General features: G+C 35.8%; 1 protein-coding gene across 36 annotated transcripts in view; it reads right to left on the bottom strand.

The window, feature by feature from the left end:
- The window catches only part of MYO9A (myosin IXA), a 290,205-nt gene that overhangs the window by 180,068 nt on the left and 94,607 nt on the right, over positions 1 to 15,530 (bottom strand). For all 36 annotated transcript variants that reach the window (XR_011527256.1, XR_011527254.1, XM_070576153.1 and 33 more), the window contains 3 exons: positions 10,340 to 10,429; positions 3,668 to 3,784; positions 466 to 600 (listed from right to left, as the gene is read on the bottom strand). Coding sequence is in view for 34 of the 36 variants with exons in the window: in XM_070576153.1 (XP_070432254.1) it covers positions 466 to 600; positions 3,668 to 3,784; positions 10,340 to 10,429 (342 nt within the window). In the remaining 2 variants the exon portion in view is untranslated. The remainder of the gene's footprint in view (positions 1 to 465; positions 601 to 3,667; positions 3,785 to 10,339; positions 10,430 to 15,530) is intronic.

Genomic DNA, 15,530 nt, shown 5'->3' with positions numbered 1-15,530 from the left:
CTCTACATTGTTCTGTTTTCTTGTATCCATACTCTGAGTTGCTTCAAGATTCTATCAACAAGCTCCTCTATCCCATCCTGGAACTAACAGACCAAACCAATCAAACAAGCATACTTAGCATTACACACAGTGGCCAGGCCCAACGCAGGAATTAAAAATAAACAACACCAACACAGAAACTTGAAAACAAATCCATGCATCTTTTCATTCAAAGGTTCACTCAAACAAACACCTATTATTAAATCTACTTAAGGCAAATAAAAAAATAAGAAAGGAAATTCTATATGATACGGCTCAACAACTACGCTCTGATTTGTCACTTGCTTACACTGATACGAAGACTACAATATCCATATTGAAATACAAGATTTAAAATGCTTATGATGACTATGACTCAAAAACTTGTGTGTGAAGTGGGGCTGCAGGGGTAGGAGGGGGCAAACATACATGCATTTAGGCACTCACTTGCTCCAATTTAAAGATATGCTGATTAAAGTAGTGTTGTAAACGTTCATTAGCAAAATTAATACAGAACTGTTCAAAGCTGTTATTTTCATAATCTTCAAATCCAAAAATATCAAGAACACCAATGGACAAAGTCTGTAAAACAGGAAAGAATTATGTTTAAAAAAAAGATGCTCAAATTTATTTCATGAATAATAGCCACAATATACGCAACAAATGCTCAAAGTTCTACAGCAGTGCAGAGGAGATTTTTGGGAGGGCCGGTGTTCAACCAAAATACATCACAAATAAAAAGCATTCCAGTTCTCTTTATCTTCATCTTTCTTTTTATCCTAATTGTAAAAATACATCTAAAATTTTAACACATGTAATCCACTGCTTACTCTACAGAAATGTGCAAAGCAGGGTTAGTGGCCTGTTATCTCAGTCTCAGAAATCCCTAAACTCTAAGAGATAAGGGAATGGAGAAGTCAAAAGGTTACTTAAGTAAAGCTAGGCTACTCCTAACTCTGCCTGGTTATGCCAAGAGGACATTATAATTGTCCTATTTTAACTTTTATATCCTAACAGAATTCTTCTTTAGGAACTAAGCTAAGTATGTTTAATCTGCCTTGTGCAAGACAGGAACGAAACTAGATATCAGAATATGTGGTTTTTTGAAGTTAAACATTTTATCAGGGACCGGGCACGGTGGCGCAGCAGTTAAGTGCATATGTTCCGCTTCAGCAGCCTGGGGTTCACCAGTTTGGATCCCGGGTGCAGACATGGCACCGCATGGCAAGCCATGCTGTGGCAGGCATCCCACACATAAAGTAGAGGAAGATGGGCATGGATGTTAGCTCAGGGCCAGTCTTCCTAAGCAAAAAGAGGAGGAGTGGCAGCAGATGTTAGCTCAGGGTTAATCTTCAAAAAAAAAAAAAAAAAAAAATTTATCGAAAAAGAAATTGTTCAAAAGAAAACAGTTCAGTGGTTACCAGAGGAAGAGGGGTCAGGGGCGGGCATAGGGGGTGAAGTGGAGCCCTTATATGGTGACAGACAAGAAATAATGTGCAACTGAAATCTCACATCAATGTAAACTACTATGAACTCAATAAAAAGAAAAAAAATTTACGGATTACATTTTTTAAAGAAAAAAATTGTTCGAGGTTTGTCACATTAAATAGTTATAAAAGGATTATAACAAAAAACAATCCTTTCTTCATCCTCAGTTTCGGCTCCCTAAAGTCAACAACACTCAAATCTTTTAGCTATTTGGTATGAAATAGTATAGCACACAAATATTTATTCTTCTATTTCTTGATATTTTACTTCTAGAATTTATCTTCTAACTTCTTACTATGGTTGACGAGTATTCAGTTCTAAAACCTCCAAACCAACATTCTTGTCACTACCTCATCTCATTCTTTCTTTCTTTTTTTTGAGGCAGATTACCCCTGAGCTAACTACTGCCAGTTCTCCTCTTTTTGCTGAGGAAACCTGGCCCTGAGCTAACATCTGTGCCCATCTTCCTCTACTTTATATATGGGACGCCTACCACAGCATGGCGTGCCAAGCGGTGCCATGTCCGCACCCAGGATCCGAACCAGCGAACCTCAGGCCACTGAGAAGCAGAACGTGCGCACTTAACCGCTGCGCCACCGGGCTGGCCCCCTACTTCATCTCATTCTTAAAATACAGTTGTATGACAATTTTGGTTAAATAAAAACAACTTTTCTCTGCTGGTGCTAAGAGAGACACTGGGCAAATCAATGTAATAAGCGATAAATAGTTAAGAGATTTTTAAAAGTCTCCATTAAGAGTATTTTGTTTGATTAATTCTGTTGACTAATGCTAAGCCTTTATGAAAAACGGTGAAAATTATTATCTTCAAAAATAAGTCAATGTGGTAAATTAGATTGCAATTAAACTTAATTTTCTAACTGTGGTCTTACTCAAAGCATGAAAAGTTCATGTAAAAGCAATTTTACATTTAAGACAATAGGATTAAGTAAGAAACATGACATTCCTAATCAGTCTGAAAAGGTAGACTATTCCATAAAAGCTGTTGGGAAATAAAAATGGATTTGAAATTATTAAAGTTAAATATCTAAAATCTGCCATATTAAAAAATAAATTCCAATTGGAAAAAAAGGCCTGAGCATAAAAAATTAAATTCTAAAAGTATGCCAATAAATATTTTATAATCTTGGGCTGGAAGAGGCTTCTCCATGGAAGAAACATAAATAAAACCCAGAACAATAAAGGAAAAGAATGACAGAATTAACTGCACAAAAAAATTTAAAACATATGAGCTCAAAAAGACAACATAAACAAATCTTAAAAGTCAAGAGAAAATATTTGCAATATATATCAAACTATGAGTCTCTGCAATATCCACAATGACTCCTAAAAAGAAATAACAAAAAGACAAAATGAACAACTTAAAAATAGAAAAAATATATAACAATATAATAAAAGATATAAAACATGAGAAGATACTTGACGTTCATCTATCATTGAAAAGACTGGCAATAAAATGGGATAGTCTTCCTTATCAGATTCGCAGATGAAAATAGATAATATCCACTGTGAGTAAAGGTGTAGGGAAATAGGTACTTTCATACAATAATAGTGGAAGTGCAGTCTTTTTTGAAAAGCAATTTAGCAATAGCTACCAAAATTTTAAAATGTACATAAATTATATATAGACACATATAAATGTACATAAATTACATTCTGAGGATTTTATCCTAAAGAAATGTGCACAAAGAATATTTGTTACATCATTGTATATAACAATACGACAAATTAATATATTTTTAATGGGAGAATTTATAGTACACATGCATACTATACAATATTAGAAAATTATTAAAAATAATGAGGTCTAGATATATTTCAAGACACACTAGGTAAAATAACACAAGTTAGAAACAATATAGATAGCATGATTCTATTTTTATGTTTAAAAGCAACTCTGTACATATACATCTACAGGAATGTAAGCAGATAAGAAAGAAGGTCTGGAAAGACACAGGGAACAACAGTGTCCCTGAATACGGTAATGAAAACAGAAATAAGGAGGGAAACAGTAGGGAATACAGATAAAAGGAGATTCTCACTTATTATTCTATATAATTCTGTGTTTTTAAATTTCATGTATTAACTATTCTACTAAAACAGTTTTCCAGGAAAAATATATAATAATCTAATGTACGTCTACCTTGATATTTTGCTCCAAATCTTTACTATTCAAAAGTGCATGATTAATCCGAAAAACTATCCAGTCAAACAAGGCACTATATAAGGACTTAGCCATGGAGTTCCTCACTGTCACAGCCTGAAAAGAAAGAAAAGGGTTAGGAATACAAGTGAAATTGGCAATAATCTAAGATATTATAACAAAGTGTGCTTTGCTCTCATGAAAGAAAGAAATCTTACTATCCTGAATTAGAAAGTAATTTTTCTCTCAATATATATAGCCTGTAATCGAAGTTTTCTATATATACTCATTAATTTAGTTCAACTCAGGGAATCTAGGCTAAAACTGCCATGAAAGATAAGGAAAACAAAATGTAGGTCACACAATTCAAAAATTTTACTGAAAATTGGGGTATATATTTAACCCATTAAAGAAGGTAAAATAGAAAGTTTACAAACAAATGAACCTTGCCAGCTAAAGTCAGGAAGAGTATTCCAGACAGAGGAATAAACCTGTGAGCGAAAAGGATCAGTTATCTGTAGAATTCTAGTCAGACTCTTAAAAGTTAATTATAATACCACCACAATTACATTCCTGGTTGTCATCAGCTTGTCATCCACAGTAACCTCTAGAATTTCTCCATCCCAAGACAGAGTAACAATTCCTTCATTATCGAGTCAACGTAATTTACTTTTTCCCTCACTTTAAGCTTTTCCCAGTTTATGAAAACTACTGTCTGCTCAATTTTTCCGTAAATCTGAAACAGTTCTAAAAAGTAAAGTCTATTAGTTAAAGTAAGTTCAATAATTAGGAAGTACTACAATCTAAAACAAAGAAGGGGGCACATATCTTAGAGAAGTGAATCTTAGCACTTGGAAGAGTACAAATCCTAATAATTTATAGTCTAGGGACCTATTTTGAAGCTTGTATATTCAGGCACACATTTATATCTCTGCTCACAAGTTTAGAGGAAGTACAAGGTAATGATTAAGAGTTGGATTATCTTCCAATTCCAGTTTCTCTACTTATTCTAGCTATGTGACCTTGGTCAAGTTACTTAAACTTTTAAGTTACAGTGTACACATTTGTAAAACTAAGATAATACTACAAACTGTCACACAGATGATTAATTTCAGTGAAAAAAAATTGTAAGCTTCAAGTTTCTAGACCACAAAATAATGACCTAAACCATTACCTACATAGGAAAGAGAAGACAGGTATCAAATTCTCTGTCTTCAACAGTAGAAACTTGAAAAGAGGAAAATGTTTACAAATTCCAAGAGAAAAAGGAATGTGGCCCTAGGATTCTATACTCAAGCAAGTTATCAACAAATTATCTTTAAAATATCAATAGTAGAATATATAGACAGAATAACCATTCTGTTTTTCCCCAAAGGGGGGAAAAAAAGAATGAAGACAATCAGATCAAATTCAGCAAAAGTAAAATATTTTAAAACTAAATAAACAAGCATAAGACACAAAAACAATACAAAAAAATAATAGTTATCACAATAAATATAAATAATGTATATTTTTAGTTAAAAGGCAGACCTTCATATTCAATTAAAAACTAAAACCTACATATTTGTGGTTTATATTAAGTACTATTTTTATAAAATATCATAGTCAGATGGAATCCAGATATACCAAAATACACCAATAAAATGCCTAGTTACCCCATTACTCCCAGTATTAGACTTTCAGCCTCTTTTCTCTGAAATGCAGTCCTGCCTATCATGGCTTAATTTCAATAAACCCAAATATCAATTAATATTTTCCCACCCGTACGGCTAAAGAGTACATGCCGTATTACAACCATGTCCTTCTGGCCCTCTTCTGGGCAGGATGCCAACCATCGGGGATTTATAACAATCCAGGGCCTGGCCAACCTGAATCTTAACTTATCTCACTCAAAGAACATCACGTCTTGAAGGAACACAGAGCCCTTCTGCATGAGCTACGGTTCTGGGATGGCTGGTCACACCAAGGACAGTCCCTCTTGGCAAGCACTTTTGTTCTCCTGTCTATATAAGCAGCACCCTCTCCACTCGTGGTAGTGGTAACTCTGTCCAGCTGGCCTCCACTGGACACTCTCCACAAGTAATACTTAATAAACCCTTATGTCTCATATGCTGTCTCCAGGTCTTTTCTTCCGATTCTCCACAGCCTATCCCACACTGCTTGCCCAACTGGGCGTGTGGCTAGACAATTGGTAAACCAGCCAGGAGACCGAGGAAACCCCCATGAGCACCGAGACTAGGGGCAATGGGAAGGGGAAATCTTCAGGGGAAATTCCAAGTTGGTCAGTGTCCTCATATGGGGGCCAGTCACAGCCCTTCTAGATAGATAGGGCCTACTGCATGAGTATGGGGACACCCCAAAAATGTCCAACGGCCTAGAGGGAGTCCTGGGCATGAAAAATACAGGGAAGAAGAACTGAGAGGCCCAGGAAGCAAGTCCATGGAAAGAGGGTAACAGTGTACCATGTGTCTGCACATCAGGCGACAACGCCACCAGGGAACCAATAAGCAGACGAGTTAGCTCAGATCTGTCTCCTGGAAGAAGTGCCAGCCGAAAGAGTGGCAGAGTGGCTACACAAGAAGACTGGACACAAAGGACCTCATGGGCCAATGCCAAGGCCTGGGGCCTCCCCCTATGCAATGCTGACATAGTACAGATCTGCCAGGCGTGCTCTTCTTCTTCCTTGTTGAGACCCCAGGGCCACTCCCCAGGACACAGGCCAAATCACCAGAGGCAATCAGCCCACTCAACGCTGGCAGGTAGACTACATCAGGCCCTTGCCCCTTTCTGATGGCTGCCGATATACCCTTACCTGTGTGAACACGAATACAGGACTGCTGCAGGCATATTCTAGCAAACAGGCTACAGAAAAGACCACCTAGAGACCTAGAACACCTCTGCACTGTGTACGGTACTCCCATTGACATCGACAGTAACCAAGGTACACATTTTACCGGCCACAAGGTACAGATGTGGACTGACCAAATGGACATACATGGGCATTGTCACCTGTCATACAACCCCACAGCCGCGAGACTAGTGGAACAAATGAATGGCTTGCTGAAAAAATAATTAAGGTCAGAAGATAGGACCCTAGCCCAGTGGATGAGACGCCTAACAACAGCCATAGATCAACTAAATGAACATGAAAGACACACTGGACCTAGTGTATATCAGATGTTCACACAAGGACCCAATACAACAGTACATCTACAGACAACAGCCCACAAAGCAGAAAAGCTACAACCATAGATAAGCACTCAGAACAACTTGCTTTTGCCTCTGCCAAAAGTACTCCCTACTGGGACCCACATGGTCACTTGGCCCTGGGACTGGCAGATGGAGCCCCACTGGTGTGGTCTCTTAGCCCCTAGGGGACAGACTTAGAACAGAATATCACAGTAACACCCTTTATTGTGGGAAGGTCACCGAAAACCTCCAAACTTACTAATCCAGGGCCTCTGATTCATTCCCCAAGGCAGTGTCATCCTTTCCCTCTAGAGTGTCGTTCCTCCCTTATCCTATACCTCTACAACCGTGTGTGTCTTGTTGGACAGTCATGACCTCCCTGTTTTAGTTCTCTCTAAACACCTTACTTTTTGTCCTCAGGACAACGTCTGCCAACTTCTTCACTGACTGGGCACACACCGTTACTGACTTACAAAATCACTCCAATTGCTGGGTATGTAGCAAGCTGTCTCTCTGTCTTCAACCATGGGGTTACCATGGCAGAAAGAGTTCTTCGGCATTCTTGCCTTTTTGTATTGCTTGTATATTCTAGCTGTGCTCTTTACAGCTGTTGTGGTACATAGTTGCAATGCTCCTGTGTGTCTCTGGCCCAAGGGAAACTGCAGAAGATGGCATGATAAAATTGTAAGGGCCATTCGGACACACGGAGGGTAGAGTATAGGGCCATAGCCCACACGCCATATTACAACCATGTGTCCTTCCGGCCCTCTTCTGGGCAGGATGCCAACCAGCTGGGATTTGTAATGATCCAGGGCCTGGCCAATCCAATCTTAACTTATCTCATTCAAAGAACATCACATCTTGAAGGAAGACAGAGCCATTCCACGTGAGCTACTGTTCCTGGGAACACTAGTTGTACCAAGGACAGTTCCTCTTGGCAAGCACATAGCCTTTTGCTCCCATCTGTATAAGCAACCCTCTCTCTGCTCGTGAGAGCGGTAACTCCATCCAGCTGGCTGCCACTGGACACCCAAGTGGGTGCACAACTTCGTCCAGCCAGCCACCACTGAACACTCCCCGCCAGAAAGACCCAATAAACCCTTAAGTCTTGTATGCCATCTCAGGGTCTCTTCTTTGGTTTCTCTGCAATCTATCCTGCACAGCTTGCCCAACTGGGTATGCGACCAGACACCACCCAAACAAGATCTCATTTAGTGTTTCCTATCTCACTGAATGGTACCAATATTCTTATAGATGTGTAAGCCAGAAAATTAGGATTCATCCTTGTATCTCCTTCTTCCTCCTCGTTTCCCATTAAGCAAATCATTGCCAGGTCCTGTTGATTTTACCATCTAAATTTCTTTCTTTTTAAATATATCCATTACTCCCTATCAGTATGTCATCATTCTGGACAAAGCAGCAAACACCTTTCTCCTCAGGAGTACTACTACAGGCCCCAAACTCATCTTTCCACATTCACTCTTGCCTGCAGTGTTAGACAAAATCCTATAATGGCCCCAAGGTTCCCAAACCCTGGTGTACATGTTCTGTATAACCCCTCTCCTTAAGTGTAGGCAGGACTGTAAATATGATGAATTTCACTCCCGTAACTATCTAATGTTATATGATAAAGGCGAAGGGACTTTAAAGATATAATTATGGCCCAATATCAGCTAATTTTTTTAGTCAGAGATTATTGTGGGCAGAGCTGACTTAATCAGAGAAAGCTCTTAAAAAGGACTGAATCCTTTCATCAGATTCTCCTGCTGGCCTTGAAGAAGCAAACTGCCATAGTATGGACAGGAACATACGGCAGAAAATGGCAAGTAGACTCTAGCTGCTGAGAATGGCCCCTGACAGCCAACGGGAAATTGAGGATCTCAGTCCTAAAACTGTAAGCAACGGACTCCTATTGATAATCTGTGAACTTGGAAGAGGATGTTGAGTCTCAGATGAGATCACAGCTTTGATGGACATCTTGACTTCAGCCTGGTAAAACCCTGAGCAGAGGGTCTATCTAACCAGTGTCCAGATTGATGATCCATGGAAACTGCCAGATAATAAATCTGTGTTGTATTAAGTCACTAAGTTTGTTACACAGCTATAGAAAACAAATAAACTCTCCAACTGATTCTTCACACTGCTGCCAGAGTGCTCCTTTAAAAAAAAAAAAACAAACACACTTTTTTCACTAAAAACATTTGAAAAGCTTTCCACTGCTCTTCAAATAAATATTAAAATCCTTAAGAACTACTCCTCATTTTACCCCTAATGCCTAGCACATTTCTGGGCATAAAGACGGTTTTCAAATATTTACTAAACAAATAAATAAATATACCAAACAAATGTAAACAAAAATAAAGCGGGGGCTACAAAAAGTTGAATTTGAAAATGTAAATAAAGAAATATTTTATAATGAAAAAAGTTGTGAACAAAATATAAAAGTACTAAACTTTTATGTAAAAGAAGCGCAAGATTCTTTAAAAGGTTTGGCTTTTTCTGTTGTTTAGAAAGGAGCTCTCAAAGTTGGAGACTATACAATACAATATAAGATACCTGACATAATGAAGAAATGCAGACTTGTACATACGGTTAGGAGGGACCTCAAAAAGTGGGATAAATTGATCAGTGTCAGCCTAGTAAGCATTCTTTACAGTTCAATCACTATTTCCCCATCTCTGTGTCTTCTAATCTCATATTCCTGTCCCATTTTTTTTAACTTTTTTTTTTAGTTGTTAAAGGAAATTTCCTGTCTATTTGTTTTTGGTTATTTTTCAGCTTTTTTCCCGTCCTATTTTTACACTGTCATAGTTTGATTTCTCATCACTTGCAGAAAATTACACTATAAAATAGTAGGTGTTTCAATAATTTTCCTACTCCTATACACCTGAGTATAATAATAATAATGATGATTACAATAACAATAATGGTTCACTATAGCAATAAATCTCACCTGGAAGGCTCACTATACAGATGATATTTAAAGCCATGGGACTGGGTGAGATAATCTGGACAAAGAATATAGAGAAGAAAAAACAAAGACTGTCCTAGGGCACCCCATCTTTTAGAGGTCAGGAAGAAAATAAAAGGCAAAAAGAAGTGAAAAGCAGTGGCCAACACTGAAAAAGTAAACAGAAGAGTATGATGTGCTAGAAGATAAGAAACTGTCAAAAAGGAATAATCAATTGAGTCAAACACTGCTCATTTATAATTCTACCTATCATCTATTCACCTCATATTAATATGAAACTTAAGAATGATGAACAGATTAAGATCCTTGGGAAAAAAATGTAAGTTTATTCCTTAAAATCACATTCCACTTTAAGTTTCCAAGTTGATGGAAGCTCACAAATTTCAAGGGCACAGAAAATACTTCAATCAACGCTCTTTGTCGTTATTTTCCTTCTGTTAAGAGAAAGAACACAAACCCAAACTTCTAAAAAAGTTCAGCACACTTTGATATCAAAGAAAACCTATTCATACCTCTGCCAGCTTATATGGTAAAATAAGCTTTTCTCCCACTGTCACAGTCTTCCTTGTAACTAATGCTTCACATAGCATCTCTTCTTTAACCTACACAGCAGAAAAGTAAATTCAATATATAAGATTTATGACAATGGGTAGAATTATTTACTGAAAAGCCAAATAGAGACAAAAAATTTAATGAGATTAGCAAATATATAATAGAGAAAAAACAAAAAAGAAATACACTGGGCAATTTAAATATTGGCCAAAGCGGAATTTAAGTGTCCCAATCACTCCACTTCCCCTCACAAAAAAGAAAACAAAGGGTAAAGAAGACAGACGGGTCTTTTAAATTAAAGTTTTCTTTCTTATCATAATAGAGAAATATGTTTCATTGTACAGGATATAGAAAATATAGAACAGTACAAAAACAATTTTAAGACAATCAACCATAATCCCACAACCTGGAGACAGGACTAAAAAGCGACCACACTTCTTGAATTCCAGGAACATTACCATCGGTACTTATTTATGTTTCGGATGTTTACTTTTATTTACAGATGTTAAACCTAATGATAAAATTGATACTTTCTTTCTTCTCACACTCTCTCTAGAGGCAAATACTATCATGAATTTGACTGGTATCATTTCAGTTCATTTTTATACACACACACACATATATATCAGACGTATTCATAAACACCATATTATATTGTCAAGTGTATCTAACTCCTATTTGTATGGTATCATATTGCTCATATGTTTTTGCGATCTAACTATGTTGATAATTTAGATGAAGGTTATTCATTTTAACGTCTATATAGCATCCCAGTATATAAATTACCAGTGTGTAATCCATTTTCCTACTTGTAGGCAATTACTACATTGTTTACAATTTTGCACTATTAGAAAATAAACTGCAGTGAATATTCTTGCATATGAGTTCAAGAGTTTCCCTAAAGTATATACCTAAAAGTGGAATTACTAGGTTGTAGTGTACACATTTTCAACTTTACAGGATATTGCCAAACTCCTGTACACAGTTTTCATCAATCTGCTCTCTCAGCAGCAGCACTGAGAGATGTGAGAGTTCCTATCGCTTCGAACCTTGACTATACCTAGTATTATCAGACTTTTGATTCTTGTTTTGATTTTTGCCATGCTGATGGACATGAAATAGTAAAACATGAGCATTTTACAAAAGCATCCATATATAATAAAGACAGAACCTCCATAGAATTTTATGTAGATAGTATGATATAAAACATAACAAGCAAAAAAGATTAGATTACAAGGAGAAACTGAGTTACAAAATGATAGAGTGAGGCATTACCCTGCCACTAGCAATTCATGATAGATAGATCATTTTTTGAAATATGAGTACATGATAAAGAAAGTACACCTTCTTTTCGAGCATCCATTGCTAAATTCTCAAATTCTAAAAAATGGAAATAATTTGAGGTATATTACCTTTACAAAACGCAGTAAAACCAAAAGTGAACAGCCAAAGTTTCAATATAAAACCTCAACCATTCAGACATATTTAAAATACTTTGAGGAACAAAAACAAAATAATACTAATTACAGAAAAATGACAAAACTAAGGGAAAATATATGTGAAAAAAAAAACACTGTCATATTGTGAGGTATATATTTCTACATTTAAGCAATTATTATTAAAAGTGAACACTTAAAAATAAATGGTCTACGCAGCAGACTCAAGAAATTTTTTTAAAGGAACAAACAAATGTAAGCTGGCAAGAACATGGAACAAAAGTCACTTCCAGACATTTGTATAAATTGATACATCACTGCAGAGAATCATTTGTCAGTATCAGTAAAGCTCAATAGGTGTATATACCATATCCAAAAAGTTCAACTCCATGGACTATATCCAAGAATAATTCTCACACATTTTAACAAGGAGACGTACAAGAATGCCTATCATAGCACTATCTATAAATGGAAAATTACAAACAATTCAATGCCCACTAAAAAAGATAGATTATGTTTTATTCATACAATGCAATTATATACAGCAGCTAAAAAAAAAGAATCTAGACTATAAATCAGCATTGAAAAATCTCAAAAATATAATATGAAATGAAAAAGTCATGTTTTAGAATGATCCATACAGTATAATGTTTACATAAGTCTGAAAACATATAGAACAAAACAAAATATTCTGTATGGAAATATCTATCTATTCTGAAAATAAAAAACAAGAATGGGAATGATAACCACCAAATTTATAATAGTGTGCACTTCTGGTGGGGGCAGAGTACATAACGGTATTCAATTATATGCAATGTATTATTGCTTGGGTGGAGTTGTGAGTACACAGGTCTTTATTATATCGTTTTCTATATACAGTGTGTGTTGAAAACATTTCATAATTTAACAGAGAAAAATGAAGAAAATGTTAAAAACAGAAATTAATACATAACAAGTAAGATGTAGAACTGATAAATCTAAAGCCCAATTATTTGAAAATAAGAAATGAAAGACAAATCTCACATAAATCAAAAGAACAAATTAAGAAACAGAAACAGAAAGCTAACACCACAGAAAAATGTTTTAAACATTAACAGAATATTTTACAAAGAACACAAAAACAATAAATTTTAAACATTTAAGCAACACATGATTTCCTAGAAAAATACAAATTATCAAAATTAACTAAAGCAAGATTTGAAAATCTTAAAAACTTAGTTAACACAAAACAAACCAAAAGGACATCAAACACAGTTGGTCACAGAGTTGGTATCTCTCAAATCTTTAAGGAACATATTATTCTCTGCTAATGATTCTTCTCTTAAACGTAGGAAAAAACTTAAAAGGATGAAAAACTATCCAACTCATTTTTAGAAATTAGCTTAATGTTGGCACTAAAACCTGACAATGATTGTACACGGAGCCACACACATACACACAAATCATACAAAATAGTCTAGTCCTGTTTATTATATTTGATAAACATCCTAAAGAAAATATTAATAAGTTTATGATATTTTAATCAGCTACCTCTATAATTTTCCAAATATTCTTAGTTGCACATATATGACATTTAAAATTAAAAAATAAACTTTATTAATACAAATAATTAGCAATGGGCTCAATATCCAATCTACAAAGTTTCTCATATTCACCTAATTGAGAAACTGATACATATGTTAAAAATCCCTCCTTTATATTGTTTCAAAAGATGTTAAAATATACTCAGATACATAAATCTGCTAAAAACTGAACAGTTTTTGTTAACAGTGATGGTTCTAATATCTCATAACAAAAACATGCTCCACAATTACCCAAATTAGTCTATTGGAGCTTGTCCATCTTTCAATAATTTCACAACTATCTATCCCAAATAGAATTTAGTAAACAAAAGACTCCAAACATTCACCATTGCTTGAGGTAACTACAAAAAAATAATGGGAAAAAAATCGAACCATTATTTATGAAACATTTGTTCTTAGAAACTAAGTCTCTATTTATCATTGAATTCAATCACTTCGGAAGGAGGGGCATTAAATTAAATCTTAACTAAAGAGTTTACATTTTAATTAAGCCACTTACTGTGCTTATCTTTGTTTTATCTCAACGAAAGCCTTAAGGTTGCAAGTATTAGTATCAATTTTAAGCAATTAGAGGAGATCATTTTTAAAAATAATTTCTAAGAACTAACTATAGGCACAATACCATGATAGGTCCTATCAGATCTCTAGCTCCTCAACTCTGAAAACATCTTCTTTCTACTTATTACCAAACCTCCATTCCTAGAACCTGTCCAAACTACACCTAACAAAGAATTTAAGAAGCTTGGGTTCAAAGGTGAGATTTTCTATCAAATTACATTTGCTGTTAGTCCAACTTTCACACTGGTAAGCCCAATTCTCAGAATTGGATTTCCCCTTTTTATCACTACCTGAGTTTCTCTTTGAATTGCCTGACTTGCTCTGAGCAGTCTCTCACCAAAGAAGGAATACTGGACAAGGACCAAAAGCTTTAGTACTTGCTGAATGCTTGAACTTACAAGACCACTAGCCACAATGCCATGTACTGCCATAATACCAATGTCTGACTAAGATATCACCTGAAATGCCTAACAGAAATACCATCTGTTCTCTGACCCTCATGACCTCCAACATTTACAATTTTCAAATACCACACTCCTGGTAGAACTTCTTTCCAATGAGTGAGTATCGTTCCAATGCAAGGTACTCCCTTTCTCCTGTTCCTTCTGCCAGGCTAACTCATTCCATTAAAGTTAATAAGCAACACCCAGGCATGTGCAAAATAACAAACTCTGTAAGGTTAGAAAAATAAGGAAGAGGCATCCTTTGCTCTCAAAGAGCACTGCAACCTCATAATGGACACAAACTAGTAAACAATTAACTTTCTGCTACAAAACCAAAATTAAATTACGCTAAATAGAAGCAAATGTACTATGCTGATGGAGTCAGTTTAGACCATTTAATAAGGTTAAATCCCATGAAGTGGCACATGAACCAAGATTTGAAAGATGAGTAATATTTGAATAGAAAAAAAGCAGCCTATTCATTATTGCAAAATACTGGAAAGAACCAAGTTGTCTTTCAATAGGTAAATGGATAAACTGTGGTACACCAATACAATGGAATATTGTTGTCAGAATGTTACCCAGTAATAAAGAGCAATGAGCTACCAAGCCACGAAAAGACACAGACGAATCTTAAATGCATACTGCTAAGTGAAACAAGTCAGTCTGAAAAGGCTACATACTGCATGACTCCAATTACGTTATATTCTGGAAAAGGAAAATCTACAAAGCTAGTAAAAAGATCAGGGGTTTTGGAGAAGAGGGTTGAATAGGTGAACCACAGGGGATTTTTAGGGCAGTGTAATTTTGTATGATACTGTAATGGAGGACATATGACATTAGCATTTGTTACAACCCATACAGCACAAAGAGTGAACTTCAATGTATACAAATTTTTAGAAAATTATTTAAGACACTGGGGGATCCTAGGAAAGAATGCAGACAACGACAAGAGAATCTTACTGTATGACAAATATATGAAACAACCTCACTGAAGGGGGGGGGAGGAAAAGGTGCTGACCTAGATTTGTAAAGGAATGGAGTCTGTAAAACTAAAGGTAAAAGGAACCGCACATAAGCACTGTACTCGAGTTGATAAAGTCTTTTCCCACCTGGGTATGGGTTAACAAT

The sequence above is a fragment of the Equus przewalskii genome, chromosome 1, assembly GCF_037783145.1.
Source record: "Equus przewalskii isolate Varuska chromosome 1, EquPr2, whole genome shotgun sequence".
Taxonomy (NCBI): Eukaryota; Metazoa; Chordata; class Mammalia; order Perissodactyla; family Equidae; genus Equus; species Equus przewalskii.
This window is presented reverse-complemented; position numbering and strand designations above follow the sequence as displayed.